General features: G+C 38.9%; 1 protein-coding gene and 1 pseudogene across 1 annotated transcript; one reads left to right on the top strand and one right to left on the bottom strand.

The window, feature by feature from the left end:
- The first annotated feature begins 2,053 nt into the window (after positions 1-2,053).
- On the top strand, positions 2,054-3,232 carry LOC129067934 (double homeobox protein B-like; annotated as a pseudogene).
- Positions 3,233-5,310: 2,078 nt separating this feature from the next.
- On the bottom strand, positions 5,311-18,053 carry SNRPC (small nuclear ribonucleoprotein polypeptide C). Its single transcript, XM_054569254.1, has 6 exons — positions 17,991-18,053; positions 17,609-17,651; positions 13,602-13,710; positions 10,746-10,835; positions 8,548-8,652; positions 5,311-5,913 (listed from the first exon to the last, which is right to left on the bottom strand). The coding sequence occupies exons 1-6, from the start codon at positions 17,996-17,998 to the stop codon at positions 5,789-5,791; spliced, it is 480 nt and encodes a 159-aa protein (XP_054425229.1). The 5' UTR covers positions 17,999-18,053; the 3' UTR covers positions 5,311-5,788.
- Positions 18,054-18,232: the final 179 nt, after the last annotated feature.

Raw genomic sequence — 18,232 nt, 5'->3', positions numbered from 1 at the left:
AAAGATAAGGAGAGAATCTTAAAAGCAGCAAGAGAAAAGGAGACAGTTACCTACAAAGGAGTTCCCACAAGGCTATCAGCTGATTTCTCAAAAGCAACCTTGCAGGCAAGAAGGGGCTGCAGAGAAGTATTCAAAGTCATGAAAGGCAAGGACCTCCATCCAAGATGACTCCATCCAGCAAAGCTATCATTTAGAATGGAAGAGCAGGTAAAGTGCTTCCCAGATAAGGTCAAGTTAAAGGAGTTCATCATCACCGAGCCCTTATTATATGAAAAGTTAAAGGGACTTATTCAAGAAAAAGAAGATCAAAAACCATGAATAGTAAAATGACAACTCACAACTATCAACAACTAAACATAAAAAATCAAAAACTAAGCAAACAAGTAGAACAGGAACAGAATCATAGAAATGGAGATTGGCAGGGGGTGGGGCGGTGGAGGAAGAATGGGGGAAAAGGTACAGGGAATAAGCAGCATAAATGGTAGGTACAAAATAAACAGGGGGAGGTTAAGAATAGTGCAGGAAATGGAGAAGCCAAAGAACTATGTATGGCCCAGGGACATGAAGTAAGGGGGAGGGGATGCTGGGAGGTCAAGCGGTGCAGGGTAGAGGGGAATAAAGGGGAGAAAAAAATGGGAAACTCTAATAGTATAATCAATAAAATATATTTTTTTTTAAAAAAAGACACTTCTGTCAGGGAAACCTAAGGCAAGCCAGGCTTTTTTCTGTTCACCACGTGTGTCTAGGAGCCTAAAAGATACCATCTGACTGAAGCTAAGTAATTGGGACAATCACCACTGGACTTTTTCCACGCAAGAGGACCAAATTAGCTAGTGGCTCTATGCAAGGATCCCATTTCTCAGGCAACTTGGAATCAAGGGGCTTGGCACTCTGACAAGCAATTAAAGCCACGGCAGTGGGAATGACGATAGCTTGAACTTTCACTGCACTCCCTATGGTTTTGGATCTGCCTACAGAAAAGAAAGCAAGTATATTACTCAACACCTACACTAACTTGTCCAGTTCTTGGTATCTAGTAATACTGATTGTACCTATACAAATTCTTACACACTGAAAAAAGCTTTAAGATTGTTCCTAAGTAACTTGAGACTATTTTAAAAACTTAAATAGGTATCTGTGAGCTTCTCTGTACACACACACGACATTCTCTTCATCCTCAGCCTGACAGAACCATTCAAACCAGAAACTTGCTGACTCCCATGTCAACTTAGTGGCCAAGGTTTCCCCTAACAAACTCTTCTTTTTAAAAAGTATTTATTTTTTAGAGAGAAGGGAAGGGGGGGGGGAGAGAAGGAGAGAAACATGAATGGGAGAAATATTGATCAGTTGCCTCTCATACACATCCCCACTGGAGACCCAACCCACAACCCAGGCATGTGCCCTGACCAGGAATCAAACCTGTGACTTTTCGCTTTGCAGGATGACACCCAACCCACTGAGTCACGCCAGTCAGGGCTCTCCTAACAAACTCTTAAGTCTGCAGGAAATTTTAACAACAAACCTGAGCTGTTACATTATTATTAATGAATTATGTTATTTATGAATTCAGAAATATAAACTATCCATTTCTAGATTTAAGTCTTTAAAAGATGTTAACAATGAGAAACTAAAAGTAACAAGTAGTTCTGGCAAAGGCTCAGCTAGGAAGTTGACTCAGGTTCCACAGAGGCCAAGTATTAAGATGATCTCTTGGTCAGGATCTCTATTTCTAGCCTCTTGTTTACCTAGATAAGGTCATTTATTTGTCTAAATTAGCTCCTCTTCAAAATATTCCCAAGTTTCTAGGAAAATAATGCAATCCACTTATTGCCATTTCAATTTCTAGGTATAAATCTATAAAGAATTATAAACATACATACAGCATTATAGTCTTAGATTAAGACAGAATTTGCCAAACCTAATCAAATAATCAAAGTTTCCTAGGGAGATTTCCCAACATGCAATTTCCTAAGCACCATACAAGATAAATTGAATCAAAATCTGGAGCCGTGGCTCATGTCATCTGTGCAGAATCCAGGTATCTCTTCCGGAGATGGGTATGAACAGCACTGCAGGTGGCATTCTACAAAGAGAAACAATGCAAGGCAGGACTGTTTACAACCAGAATCGAAAGGACAGCCTTCAAAAATGGTTTGGAAAAAATGGTTTAAATACGACTACTAGGAAACAGCCAAAAAAAATTAGCATTCTGCAGTATAACTTTCAGATCTGATTTAAAAACTATAGAGCAAAACAGACAACCGGGATCTGAATAATCCTTAGGAAAAGATCAAACCCAGGAACAGCACCAGCATCAGCCTGGGACACAAGAATACTTACCAAAATTAGTCACACAAGATCCAACATTCATCACAAGACCTCAAACATCCTATCTTAAGCCTTTGACAGGAAATGACTCTGATATTGCAACCAGGAAAATACTGGCTTAACAGGCATTCGGGAATCAAGAATTCAAAAACTGAAGATCTCTGTACCCATGTCAGAGAAGTGAGCCTGTGAATTCCCTGGTAGATGGCCCAAGTGAAACACCACAGAGGTGCTGAGCCTCCAGGTCTGGGCCTATTAGGAACCAGGCCTCAAACAGGTGAGCTTGAATATAATGTGCTTGAATCACCCTGAAACCATACCTCCAGCCCTGGTCCATGGAAAAACTGTCTTCCATGAAACTGGTCCCCGGTGTCAAAAACGTTGGGGACTGCTGGCATACCAGATCTGACAGTTCAGCAGCACCAAATCAACCTGACCATTCCTAGGCTGGTCTTTTTTCTGCCTCCAATTCTTTCAGCAAGAACCAAACATCTCTACCTGCTCTACTTCCAACCCACGTCCTTAGTCCCTTGCGTAAGCCAAGGATCAAGTATCACGATGGTGTAGCCCATGCAGGCTTTGGAGGCAGGAGAGAACTGCCCTTCTACTCTGACACACACAACCTGCCAAAACCACTGACTTCATGAGGGGATCTTTCCCATACTCATACTCACTTTTGGCCCCAAAACCAAGTGAAATGCCAGAATTAGAGACTGTCACAGGAGTACTACAGTTGAAGGACTATTCTCAGCCTCATCCTGAGCACAAAAAACATCAATCACAGGATCTGGGTCAGATGGTCATTTCTTACATTATGCAACAGTGGGACGAGAGCTGCCAGGCTCTGATGGCAAAATGGGATCCTTGAGAAGGGACACACCACACACTGTACAGGTCACCTTGAGAACCATTTCATCCCCTTAGCCAATTGCACCAAAAACATGTAGAAATCTCAAGTCTTTAGGTCAACTCCTGCAATTCCTCAATTTTCAGGAGAAGGTACATACCTTTTCTGAGTCCTGGTCCGCAGGAAAAGTACATTCCAGGATTCTAGCTGAGCCTCAATAAAGATTTTCAGGCTCTGCTCCACATGATGCAAAGCCCACTTTCAGGAGGAAGACAGCATCATTCTCATGGACCCTGGTCCAGGCCTCCTTTCTTTGGAGGCAGGATCAGTGCAATTTAAAGGACAAAAAATAAACAATGAAGTTGTCTTGTTCAGGACAAGACTGACGCCGGGGGAAAGGGAAACCACTTGGAAACACAAAGATTTTACTGTATGTGTAAGCAACGGTTATTTTCTATACTTGCTTAACTGATAAAGGATTTTTTCCAAGCACCACACTACCTCTGGAAGCACCCTGAGTACAAGGCAGTGGACACATCTGCTAAATCCTTCTGGACAAAAGCGTTTCACTGACAAGTATGACCTTTCCCCTGTAATCACGTTCTCCAGTGTCTGGAAAATCTACAAACTATAATGGAACCCAAGTGAGAACAGGCCTACAAGGGACACATCAGCACTTCGTTACCTTCTGGCAAAATGGGAAGGCAAACTTGAAATTAGTCTCATAAAAGTGAGCTTTTACCTGAAGTTCTGAGGGTTTGAATTGTGAATTAGAAAAGACCTCAGTAACCACCAATAAGGGAATCATTACATGAATTAGGATAGATCCATAAAGTATTTTTCACATGTATTTTCTCCTTTAACATACCAGAACTTACAAAGAAAACATAGCAGAAACAGCAGTCATTTAATATAGTCTGTTAATATTTCCACATTTTTAGGTTTTTCATAGATATACATATCCATAAAATCCACTTTATTATAAACATGTGAATCTAATACCTTGGTTAGCCATCCTTTTTCCTTCTTTTAAAATACTGACTTCTAAAACTAGACTTTGGTGTATGAAGGTGTATGTGGGTTTCCCTTGGTACAAGTATCTTTGCAAAATATCTAAAAAAAAAAATCTGGAAACTTTATTTTTGATAAAGTACCCTATGATTCTGGTCATCAGCCAGGTTGCAAACTGCTGGTTTATGACACCTTCTGCCATAACATCACTATAGCAATAACCTCAGAAGATAAATGTTAGTTTTTGGTTTTGAAAGAGATAATGACTCCAGGTCCAAAAGATATAAGGTGACTAGCTTTTCTCCTTCACACCTGCTCCCCAGCCACCCATTTACTCTTCATGGGCAACTAGTATTACCAGTTATTTACCTGTCCTCCCAGAGATGGTTATGCATACAAAGTCACATATATTTCCTTTAAAAAAGGACAGCAGCAAACAATACCTTGTTGTGGGAACAAACCAAAGTGCAGAACAGTATGTTATCTTGGAAATCTTTCCCCATCAACACACAGAGCTCCCTTATTCTATTTTAACCAGCATGATATATACCACTTTGTGGCTGTATCATACTTGATAAATCAGTCCCCTTTCATTGGATATGTTTCCAATTTTTTGCTGCAATGCATAATCATGTACACATCATCTCATACATGTGCAAGTGTATTTGTAGGATAAATTTCTAGACATGGAAATGCTAGAAAAGTCAAAGGATGTAGGTAATTCTGATATTGCCAAACTGCCCTCTCCAAAAAGTTATAATTTTCACTCCCACTTGTAATGTGGGATAGGAGTTTAGGTTTTACAATGAGTTGAATTATGAACAGTGCCAATAGCTAACTTTCTAGGTGCTTCTCTGAAAATACCATACCTTTACAGCCCAAGTATACAACAAATGACATTCTAAAGGAACCTTCTGTACCATGGGAATCTGAATAATTCTACCATTGCTATTAGAAAGGGTTCTGACTATTTGAGACCCAAGAAAAAGCAGAGCTGGAAGAAAAGAGAAGGTTAAGGCAATCCCTGCTATCCATAGCTGACATGCATGCATTGTGAAGTCTTTTTCCCTATGTCAGCGAAAAAGGCTTAAAATTTTCTACTCAATACACAAAGTATTATTCATGTGAAAAATTAACCAACTGTGCTGTTTATTACTTCAATTAACAAAATCTTTACAAATGTTATATTTACCAAAGTCTTGCACAAGAGAAGTTTACTAAATAAAGGCAGGGCGCCCAAAGGGTCCCACTCCATAGCCAGGGAAAAAGAACGTCATGCGGAGGGCATGCTGAAGAGAACATGCGAGAGAAACATAATTGAAATAGCTCACCCCCTTTATAATTAACAAATACAGAAGGGAGAAAAAAAAGGAACGCATTTTTAACTAAGTTTACAATTTTATTTTCACATTTCACAATACAAATGGAAAAAACATTTTTTCCCCCAACTACTTCCCTCCAAATCTATCCTCTCTTTGATAGGAAGAGGGAGCGAGTCTTCCTTGTCATGCTGTTAGAAAATATCCAGAGTCACAGCACCAGGATCTCCTGGCAAAGTAGAACAAGTAATACAAAACTGAGAGAAAGAGCTCCCCTCTCTCCTTATCTGTCTGGTCGAGTCATTCCTGGCCGAGTGGGCACCATCATGGGACGGGCAGGAGGTCTCATCATTGGGGGCCCAGGCATCATCGGCATGTGCCCTCCCATAGGTGGCCTCATTCCAGGAGCTGCAGGACAAAACAAAGAAAAGGAAGAAAGAAAGTCAGAAAATACTTGTTATGCCAGAGCTTGATGGGATTTCAATTAAAGACAAAAAAGTAGCCCCCCCTGCAAAATGCTGGAAAAAAGACATACTTGACAGAAGAATACAACAAATTCACCACATCTTTAAAATATTTAGACATTCTCAAACAAAAAAATGAAAAGGTAAACACAAGAACCATACGGGAATCAATCTAATGATAGTAAGGGGGAAGCTATTAATAGATGGCTTTCCAGAAACCACCAGGGACACTAGTTCCCTAAAATGACCTTTTTTTCTCACTCAGGGAAATTCACAACTAAGTCACATGTTACTCAAGTCAGCTCTTTTAATCAGTTCTATCCACCATATTACCAGGAGCTATTTCATGGATGTACACAGGCACAGAGGACAATCTTACCACTAAGCGTTTGTTCGGAGTTGTAGGAAAGGTGAGCAGGAGGCCCATGCTGAGAACCTGTTAGTAACCATACTTAGCTCAAGTCAAGAAAAATAATAGGCAATAATGTGATTTATAACAATTAGCACACACACAAAAAGCTGATTTTTCTAATGCATCTTAGAAACTATTAATGACTTTTTTAAAGTGGCAAATCAATAGAGAAGCCAAAATAAATGAACCAGGAAAGGGATGGCAAGCAGAGAGGTGAAGGTTGGGGAGAAACACAGGCAGTTTCATGGAACTGATAATGTTCTACATCCTCAGCTGGGTGGTGGGTTCATAGGTATTCATTTTATTATTATGCCTCATAATTTTCATGCTATATATCTCCTTTTTAAATATCAAATTTCACTTAATTACTTATATTTAACTAAATCATTTTGATTAAACACTTTCCATAAATTTTTTGACAGAAAACTATATTCAAAGCTGAATATAGCCTTATCACAAAAAATAGAACACAAGTATATGCAAAGACACAAAATCTAACAGGTACAGAATTTTTTTTTAAGATTAATTACAACAGGAACAGAATACTACCAAACTGCTAAATACCTTATTAAAATACCCACATAACATAACCAGTATTCAGCATTTCTTAGAGGAAGCTGATCAAGACCAAAGATTAGAAACAAGGCACCTGAAAACTTGTTTTCTTTAGTTTCCATAGTGCATTTAATTTTAATTAGTTGCCAACATTGGCAATTAATAAGTCTAATTACTAATAAGTCTAGAATCCTTTTTCAACTTATTATAGAAATATCCAAACACACACAAGAATAGAAAGAAAAAAAAAGGTATAATGAACATCCATGTACCCATCATCCAGCATTAACAATTATCCACCCATAGCCAATTTATCTTTTCCCCACCCACGTCTTATCCATGCCCACCTCAACTACTCAATTATTTTAATGGAAGTCCCATAACATACTATTTTATCCTGGCTAAAAATAACAACAACAAAATACTGAGGCGAACTGGCAACACCAACCTGCATTCTCAAATGTCAACCATAGGCTGAAGCTGAGTTCTGGAAGCGTTGGTTAGATGAGTCATGCATTCCCAGTTCATCACAACTAACCCATCTACAAATCTGAACTTGTGACTGATTTAAGAATGCAAAAGAAGCCATCTAAGTCATTTTGATTGTGTTTTGGGTTCAAAGCCAGTAAGGCAGGAACTCTTTTTATCTATACTCTCCCATCCCTATAAATGATACCTGGAATTAAGTATGCTGAAGTCTACCGGCCAGGAAGCTACTTTAATACCTTTGTAACATGCCTTACCAGTTGAATTGTAGGCTTCCTGCGTCAGCTGTATTTACTCTAATTACATAATTTAACTGTTCCGCAAACCATTAAAATGAGTATAAAAAAAGAACTGTTTCTATGAAACTAAGTTGCTATTTAGCAAGACTCAGGCAAATCATTCCCCCAAAGCGCTTGTGTATTTGGTAGGTGAGACGATCATATAAGATTGGAACTAGCTTGCTTCACAAGGTCTCTACCCACTTCAGAAAATGAAACTAAAGTTGGTAAAGGATGCACTACAGGTATAGCTTACTGAATTATGCAAAAAAACATGAAGTGTTCTAATCAGTAGCCTTGTTCTCAAAACAAAGACCCTGGTCATGTATCAGAAAAATTTCCAAATCAATGTACACTTACATTTATGTTAAAATAAGATGTTTGAGGTGTAAGTTTTCACTCCTTCCTAAACAAAACATCAGCCACTAGGCCTTCTTCATATACTAATTTGGCCTAGCTAACATCTAAGATTAAAAATCAGCAAAAGGAGGTTAACTCTGGTCCAAATCAAAACCAAGAAGCAGCACAAGTATATATTTACCCCTTCCATTATGTCCCAGTGGAAAAAGCTCATCTACCTTTCTCTTCATTATAAATGGCCAAAAGTCAGAAGGACACAAGAAAACAGGAGGGAGGGAGAAGAGAAAAAGAGGCAGCCTTATCCTGCTTTTAGTACCACAATGTCTTTTGATAGCATCCAATTATACTGATAAACCAAGTGTTTCTTTATCATTACAGATTCACCAAACTTAATTTGTTGTGATAATACGCTTAGACGGCTATTTAGGACTTCCATTTAAATGGAGAACTAAAACACAACAGAGCATTCTAGGAAATTCAAACTTACCAGGTCCCACTGGCATCATCCCAGGAGGAGGAGGACCCATCATTGGCATCATGGGAGGGCCCCCCATATGGGGTGCTGGCATCATCCCAGGGCGAGGAGGACCCGCTGAAATAACAGGGCCTGAGGTTAAGATATGCTTGTACATTAACATTTTATTTTCTTATTGAAACTAATAGGGCCTCATGATCTATTCCAAATCCTATTACAATAAACTTCTGTCTTTTTTATAACAGTAGATCCACATGAATCAGTTTGCCACAAAACTTTAGTTACTTTATGACTGAAAAACAAGATCATGCCTATCTGGACAGAAGTATAAATGCAGTGAGATTCCCCAGGCTAAAAAAAATACCAAAGTTTAAAATTTTTAAAAAGGGGTATTATAGTGCCCTGGCTGGTGTTGCTCAGTTAACTGGAGCATTGTCCTGTAACCAAAAGGCTGCAGGTTTGATCCCTCATCCTCGGTCCAGGTCCAGGCACTATGATCCCCGGTCCTGGTGTGTACAGGAGGCAACCAACCACTGCTTATCTCTCACACTGATGTTTCTCTCTCCCCCCTTCCTCTGTCTAAAAGCAATGAAAAAATGTCCTCAGTTGAGGATAAAATGTGGTATTCTATCTCCTGCAGAGCTCCTGATAAAAAGCTGATGAACACTAATCTACCTGATTTCAGATCTTTTTTTAAATAAAATCAAAACCCAGATTTAAAAGAATCTTTGAAAATACAAAGATATATATGCAGAGATATTCCTGATGTTTCATTTACAAGAGCAACAACTTGAAATAACATACATGTTCATCAATAAAGAAATAGGTTAATTATGGTACATTCACACCACAGACTATTATACTTTTAAAACAACGGAGTTGAGTGTCAGCCTGTCAGAATAGAGAGGTGACCTAAAAGCTGCTGTGAGCTCAGGCCTGGCTAGGTCCTAGGATGCTGGGAGCCCAAAGTGGTCCACCTGCATGCAACTCTTATAAACAGCCTCCTTACTTCTATGTGTTTCTATCTGCGATCACTTACAGGACATTAGGTCTCCGGGTTTAATTTCAATTGGAAACCTTCCAGGAGAGCCAAAAAACTTATATAGTTACTCAATTTCCTCCTTTCTGTCATGTAGAAACAACAAACCTTCCCAGAGAAGAGAGGCCTTTGATCCACTCCACTTTCAACTATACAATTCTTGTCTTTCACAAGGTACATACAAGATCTGTCTGGAACAAGTCCAGCCATTGTTACTATAATGAGAACTGTTTCCGTGACATTGATGTGAACTGGCAACCAAGGAGAGTGGACTGAAATGCACATGGGTGAACAATGATGACTTCGTTGTACCACAGTGGGGGCAGTAGATGCCACTGAGTGAGATGTGTACTGTGTGGCCATCACATTCAGAAATGACTGAGCAAGTAGAGCAAGAAACGAAGCTGCATGAGCTTTTGCGTTAGGCTTGAACATTCCTCTGCAGAAAGTATTCAGATGATTGAGAAGGTTGCATCTATGGGCAACTGGTGATTGGCAGCTTAATCACAACACACCTACTCAGGTATTGCCTTATGCAGAGTTTTTTGGGTAAGTATCAAATCACCCACATGACTCAGCCCCCCTACAGCCCAGATTTGGTGCCCTTCAACTCCTGGCTTTTCCCAAAATTAAAATCACCTTTGAAAAGGAGATTTCAGACCATCAATGAGATTCAGGAAGATATGACAGGGCAACTGATGGCAACTGGGAGAACTGCGTGAGGTACCAAGGCGTCTTCTTTGAAGGGGACGGAGGCATCATTGTCCTATGTACAATGTTTCTTGTATCTTCTTCAACAAATGCCTCTATTTTTCATAGTATGTGGCTGGATACTTTCCGGTCAAATTTCATATATCAGGTGGGTTAGAAAGTAGAAAGACTAAGGTGTTTATCAGCTGCTTCAATCCTCCTGTGTTGTGTTCATAGCAGTAGATAACTTAATGTACTCAGCACTACCTCTTCATATATTAGCTCATCTAATCACATGAGCTTTCCACTGAACCTGCCTCAGATCCATATGAGATGCCACAAATACAATATCCCAGTAATAATGTAATCAAAAGATAACTAAAGATAATTCAGAAATTATACCACTAAAGTTGTTTTCTCTAACAAGATCCAAGTACAATCTGCCCAGTTATACCCTTAAGATAAAACTTTATAAACTTACGAAGACTGGGGGGAGGTGGGATCATTGCCCCTGCAGGAGGGGGAGCAGAGAACGGAGTAGGAGGTATCTTTCCTTGCTGAAATGCTGCAGCTTTAAAGAGAGTGAGGAAAATAAAACACATGGTAAATAAGAATTTAACAATCCATTTACTAAAATATCTACTTTCTTTTAATCTTTAATGGTCCCAATTATTTCATTCTAAAAAGCAAATCATCTAAGATTATTGTATCATGGCCTCTACAGTTTTAAAATCTACTTTAGGTATTCACCAGCTAAAATTGCAATTAATTGGTTTACTGATTTGGGTTTTTTAAACTGTTTTTATTTATATTTCTATGGCTGAATTAACTATGGGAGATTGGAGTGAAAACCTTCTACCTTTCAATATATTACCAAAAAGAAGCAGGCATTCGGTTTTGTTTGAAAATATGTGATACCTGTCCAAAAAAGCAGGAATTACAAACTTCAATCCTTCCTATGTATATGATGCCCTGAGTCAAGACAATATACTATTTGGTTTACCAGTTTTTAAATGAATGCACTGAGCTAAGGGACGTAAAAGACTTCATGGCAAGAGCCTGAGCCAAAGCAGATTATGATCTTTAAAAACGTCCAATTCCATCAACTTTTAATTTTTTTAAAAATCCTCACCAGAAGATATGTTTTTTTTATCAACTTTAGAGAGGGAGGGGGAGAGAGAAAGAAAAATGTCGATTAGTCGCCTCCTATATGCTCCCCGGCTGAAGTTTACCTACTCACCCCAACAGGGAATCAAAACCACACCCTAGGTTATGTGCTATGACCAGGAATCAAACCGACAACCTTTTGGTGTGCAGGACAATGCTCCAACCAACCGAGCCACCCAGCCAGGGCTCAACTTTTAGTTTTTCTTTCAGACAATATGAGGCACAAATGAAATCAAGAGAGACTGAAGCTCATTTATATTCAGCTTCAAAAAGGAGGCACAAATATTAAAATACACAATCATAAAATCTATTCCTTGAATGTAAGTCCTTCCCAATTCACTACAGTCCACAGCCCAGGCACTCTTCCCCTATCCTACTTCACGCCCACCAGTGCAAAGGAGGTCAAACAATTCAAGTAAATCACTGATAATTCATGAGAACCAAATTTAAAAAATTGACCAAGAGTGGCTATTTATGAACAGCTCTTCATATGACTCTGAATGGTGCCTGTGCTCTATAAGGGATCATATCTCAATAAGGCATCTCCCATACCTTGAGTAAAAAGACAGCTTATAGACTGAAGGGGGAGTGACTAAGGCATTGGCTCAGTACCAGACTCAATGCCAACATAATCATGTTCATGCCGGTGTAGGTCAGTTGGTCGGAGCAACATCCCTGAAAACCAAAAGGTCACGGGTTCAGTTCCCAGTTGGGGGACACGCCCAGGTTGCGGGGTTTGGTCCCCGGTGGGAGTACATGTGAGAGGCACCAATCAATGTTTCTCACACTGATGTTTCTCTCCTTCTCTCTCCCCCTCCCTCCCTCCCTCCCTCCCATCCTCTCTCTCTAAAATCAATAAGCACGTCCTCGGGTGAGGATTGAAAAAAAGAGATGTGTCCCTGAGGTCTGGCCTCCCCCTTCTCCTCCAAGTCTTCCATCAAAAACATTTATTCATGTTAAATTTTTTTGCTGCCTACAAAAATAACTAAATAGGATGCTAACTTTCAGTGCCAAGAAATGTCTAATGTCTTCAAATAAAGAAAGATTACATTATTTATTTTTTCTAATAAAATGGGACAATGTCTGAGATTTGCTCCTTAATAATCAAGAAGAGATAAGGGGAGTAGGTGAAGGTATTTGGTGGCTCTCAACCAGGGCAATTTTGCCCCTTGAGGACACTGGGAAATGCCTGGGACATTTTTGGCTGTCACGGCTAGGAACTGTTATTAGGGAGTAGGTGCCAAGGCTGCTGCTGGACATCCTACAATGCACAGGACAGCCCTCACAACAAAGAATTTTGCAGCACCATTGTCAATAGTGCCAGGTTTGAGAATCTCGGTATAAATGAAACAAGACTGCTGTAGTTGGGTGCTGGGGGAATGGGAATTGGATCAGGGGGATAGCAGGGGAACAGTGGCTATGGGAGGTTTACTCATAAAACTTGTCCTTCTACTATGTTTGAAGGATTCCATAATAGTTTTTGCTTTTGAAAAAAATAAAATCACACCAAAAATCAAAGTCCACGTTTGTCTGCCAGCTCTGAGTAAAATGAATAATTAAGAAAGGCCATGTTTCAAATAGACCAGGATAATCTAAGGTATAAATACAACACCTTCTGTCTGCGTCTTGAATCCAACTGGCCTAAACAACAAAAATGTCTCTAAATAAGCAAAAAGATTATGGCATGTATGACAGGGTTCCAAAACATACCTAGATTATTTTGTCACATCACTTACTTCCTTTCTGACTAGTTATCTTTGTCAGGACTATAAAAAGTAAGAAACTCAAAGTCTTCAAACTCTTTGAAGAAAACTACTCCCTACCTTTTCCTATAACAGGAAAACAGTTCTACAAACTATGGACCACTACAAAAGAGGTTTTAAATAAATTTGCTACAAAAATCTGGTCCATGCCAATAAAGAAACATCAGGCAACTCATTCTTCTCTGCCCCACTTTCCAATCTAAGACCCAATTGCTCTAACATCAATAATTAATATTAACGTGTTCCTATATCCTTGGAAAACCAGTGACCTTCCACTTCTTTGATTCAACACATCAGAATGCTCCTATTTATCATTCAAAATGAGTTGCTTCTGTGAAAACAACAGAGACAGGGACAAGAAAGAATGGGATGATTCTACCACATCAGAACTAGAGACTGAAACGTACTTGTTTTGTCAATCAGGCTCTGAGCCTGTTCTTCCATCCATTTCTGATAGTAGTCTTTCACATTTTCTTTGTGTTTTCTACCACTGCAGTGTGTCTTTCTCACAGATGGCTGTAAAACAAAAAGGTCACTTCAGTCACTGAAACAGATTTCCAGAACTAGCAATTTTATTAAGCCTTACATTTATATAGAGGTGGCCTCGCTACCTCTAGTAGGTTTAGCTAATCCATCACATATAAACATCATCCATGTTATCTACTACGTTTATTATCTAAACGAGGTGTAAACAAACTGTGGCCTATTGGCCAGACATCTGATTTTATAAAAAAATACCGGAACACAGACGCATTTATTTGTTTATGTATTGCCTATTTCTTCTCTCTACTAGAGTCGAATAATTGCAATGAAAACCGTTATGATCCACAAACCTAAAATAATTATAATCTGGCACTTTAAGAAAAAGTTTGTTTGCCCTGGCTGGTGTGGCTCAGTGGATGGAGTGCCTGCCTGTGAACTGAAGGGTCGCCAGTTTGATTCCCCACCAGGGCGCATGCCTGGGTTTCGGGCCAGGTCTCCACTTGGGGGTGTGTGAGAAGCAACTGATCAATATTTCTCTCTCACATCGATGTTCCTCTCCCCCCTTCCTCTCTCTCTAAAAAATAAAATCTTAAAAAAAAAAAAAAGAAAAAGTTTGCAAACCACTGATCCATTTTAATGTCTTCTTAGGTTATTCTATGGCAAAAAAAGAAAAAAGTTTACATACATTTAATATTGTTTATGACACTATATTCTTTTAAGTGACTATGGGTCTAGACAGGAGTGTCCAACCTTCTGACAACTCTGAGCCACACTGGAAGAAGAAGAGTTGTCTTGGGCCACATATTAAATACACTGCAACACATAATCTCAAAAAAATCTCAAAATGTTTTACGTAAATTTATGATTTTGTGTTGGGCCGCATTCACAGCCATCCTGGGCCGCAGGCTGGACACCCCTCGTAAAGACTGTACAGATCTCATATAGACTTTTGTCTCCAGCCCACTAATCCTTTTGTTTTAACAGCTTTCTCAGGGTAAAAATGACATAATATAAACTCCATACATTTAACCTTCTGTTTATTTAATATTTATTACATGTCAGACAGCTATGTACTTTACAGGCAGTTTTTCAATCTTTATAAAAACTACATGTGCACATTAACCGGAATACTAATCGGAAAAAACAAATCACTGATACATGCAATATGGATGAATCTCAAAAACATGCTAAGCAAAAGAAATCAGACACAAGCCCAGTGTACATATTATGAGATTCCATTCATAGGAAGTTTTAAAACTAGGAACACTCATCTTGTTCAAAATACTGTTCCCTGTCTCCCAAGAAACTGCTTACACTATGCTTACAACAATGATGCCTCAAGCCTAGCAACAAAATCATGCCTAAGAACCAGTAAAAGTTCCAAAGTTAAACACTGTTTTATACATTTCAAAGTCCACCACAGGGAGCTGCTTCAATCACCATGGAAATTTCATGCTATTTCACAAACTATCGTGTTAGAACAACAGTATTACAAGGGTTCCTGATGCTTCTCATAAAAAGACATTTATTATAAGAAGATCCCTTTCAATTTTCTGAATTTTGGACTAAGCAAGATGAGTGGACATATGAAAATATATTGCAAAAAAAGGGTAGAGAAGCATAGCCCCCTAACAATTTCAGAAAATTAAGACTCTCCAAATGACTTAGAGGAAGTTAGGGACAAAAATGAAACAAAACAAAAAGATTTGGGACATATAGGTAAGCTACTACTAATACAAACTTATTCAAAGAGTCTCCTCCAGGACATCCATACTAACATTCAGAACCATCCTATTTACATGTTCCACAAAACATGCTAAACTATACAAAACCATGTGTTAGTGTTACAAAGAATTCCAAATGAAGTGTCAATAGAGAAATCATTGGCTAAGTTCCTGCAGCTACTACTCAAGACATGATCACCAAAAAGTTCTGATTTTATCAGGTTTCTGCAAAGGCAGAAAAATGAGGTGCACTTCTCAAGGTGTCGCTCACAGCCACCTATGGTTATCTTAGACCCAACTTTCAGGGGTTGGTGGGTCAGTAAGGTCAAAATAGGTTCATAATAATACTAAGACATTACTTTCTTTTTTTGCTGTATTGACGTTTGCTCTGAATTTGCCCAATGCCTGGCACTGTGGAATGAATCAAGGCAATGGCAACCCAAAGCATTAGTGATCGCTGCATTTTTCAGTAACATGCACTCATGGGGACAGGGGAAGTGGAGCCAGTTTCACTAAGACTGTCCTAGATGAAGCAGTAAAATTGTTAATTTATTAAATCTCAACCCTTGAGTTCGTGTCTTTTTAATATTCTGGCTGACAAAATAAGAAATATGGAGCAGTTCTGCTATGTGCCAAAAATGCTATGTCAAAGAAAATTAGGCGTTCAATTGTTCGAGTTGTAAGCTCTATAAGCCACCTCTTCGATAGAACATCATTTTTATTTGAAAGAACAACTAAAAAACAAACTGGTTATTCAGATGTCTCAAAAATAAATTAAATGAATCTGTTACTTCAAGGAAAACAATCAGTAGTAGTTGAAAATCTCACCTTTCAAACAAAAATTAGGCTTTTAGAAAACCTCATCTGCCACCACAAGCTTGTCAGTTTCTGAATATTTAAAAGTGATTTCTGATTAGATTGTGACATTAATCAATGTGAATTTTTATATTATACAATCAAATGTGTGGACACTTGGAAGACATGCATAACTGAGTACACAAATATTTTCCAAACGACCTAAGCATGTTACAAAATCATGTGTGGTGAAAGATCCCCTCAAACTGTGAGAGAGACCAGTGAATTTTAATGTCACCAGGTATGGAAAGTTTGATTCGTTTTCAGATTCCACACTGCAATTAACCATGTGTTGACTTTTGGTGCAGAAATACATAAAATATTAAAGAATATCTATAATGATCTATAAAGACTATTAAAGTACTTTTTTAAAAAAATCTCTACATCCATGTGAGGCTGGCTTCTTCACATACTTCAACCAAAACAGTGCAACAAATATAATACAGAAGATGAGAATTCTGTCAGCTGTCTTCCATTTAGTCAGACATTACAGAAGTTTGCAGAATATTAAAACAATACCATTCCTTATACTAAATATTTTGTTGTAGAAAATAGCTACTTTTCACTTAAAATGTTATTTGTGTTACAAAGTATGTTATTGTTACCTTTAAATGATTTAGTAAGTCTTTTTAAAATTTTGTTTTAATTTCAAATACTGCAAATGTTAATAGCTTTAAACCACATAACCTAACTTTTTAACAACCCAGTAATTTTTAAGAATGTAAAGGGACTATGAAAGTTTGAGTTGTCAGCATAGAAGCTCTGTAGAACACTGCCTAGCTCCACACAATGTATAATTTTACATCAGTCAGTTATTTATCCACACTTTGCCTCAGTTTCTTCCTCCGTAAAATGGAGATTAACCTCAAAGGATTATCATGAACGTTAAACAAAATAATGCCTGTAAAGCATTTGGAATGCTACCTGACACCATATATATTCAATCTTGGGTTCTGTTATTATTTGCTAAGCAGTTTTTAGTCAAATTAAAGTACTTGGCTTCAAATTTAGGCATTTCTTTCCAATTCTATCAGTTAAATATTTAAGTGCTTTGGCACAAATATTTGAGCTTTAGGACACTCTCCTGGGTTTTTTGTCATATAGTTTTTTTCATCTTCGAACTTGCTAAAGCTTTATTATTTTGGGACTCCACTGAAAACACTGCTGGAAGACTAATAACTTCAAATTCTGAAGACAGTTACAAGAGAGGAGAAAAATAAACGCCTCCAATTATTTTCTCCAAGCAGTAGCCCTTAAACTTCAGAAGATGAAAATCATAAACTTACACCTAAAAAAGAAACCTATTGATTACAAGTAAGTTTTTTTTAAAACTGAAAAGAAATACTACTTACAGAGTCATGGGTGAGGTATGTATCGCAGTAGTCACAATAAAACCTGCAAAGAGGTGGAAGGTAGAGAAAAAGATAACAACCCGTTAATAGATGCCCAACCACCGAAGTGCTGTTCGTTTAAGGTAAAAAAATAAAAGACCTAGTAACGATTCGTACACGTCAAACAAAGCGTCCTGACATAAACCAGGCTTTTTTGTTACCCTACACGGAGTCGATCTCCGCCCTCTAAAAGGGATATCTGGAACCCCCGCTCTCCCTCCCTTCCTCAGACCCTCTCGCTTCCCTAAAGGCTACAAGAGACAGAATCCGCTCCGTGATCCCCCACAGGGGGATAATTAGTGACTGCGACCGCAAACACCTCCAGATTCAGGTCCGCACTCACTTGGGCATGTTGTTCTGCAGGCCGTTGGCCACTCCGTTCCGCACTACCGGAAATGACGCGACACCAAGCGCCGGTGCCGCGGAACCGACGTCTTCAGCGCGACTTCAGAAACCCTCCCCAGTCACCCAATCAGTGTGCCCAGCGGCGCTCTGCCGGCTTTACCCTCGGCTTTGGCCGAGTGAGGGGCGGAGCTTTCCCTTCCTTCCTGCCACCTACCGGAAGGCGGGAGTACTAAGAGTCCT

Source organism: Pteronotus mesoamericanus, unplaced genomic scaffold (genome assembly GCF_021234165.1).
Source record: "Pteronotus mesoamericanus isolate MK-2021 breed Mesoamerican mustached bat unplaced genomic scaffold, CSHL_Meso_final contig_20, whole genome shotgun sequence".
NCBI classification, from domain to species: Eukaryota; Metazoa; Chordata; class Mammalia; order Chiroptera; family Mormoopidae; genus Pteronotus; species Pteronotus mesoamericanus.
This window is presented reverse-complemented; position numbering and strand designations above follow the sequence as displayed.

Excerpts from the sequence above, each read along its gene's own strand:
- SNRPC (XM_054569254.1), bottom strand. Across the intron at positions 13,711-17,608 it reads CATACCTCACCCATGACTCT|CCATCTGTGAGAAAGACACA; the intron begins GTAAGTAGTATT and ends TTTGTTTTACAG. Across the intron at positions 5,914-8,547 it reads GATGATGCCAGTGGGACCTG|CTCCTGGAATGAGGCCACCT; the intron begins GTAAGTTTGAAT and ends TTTGTCCTGCAG.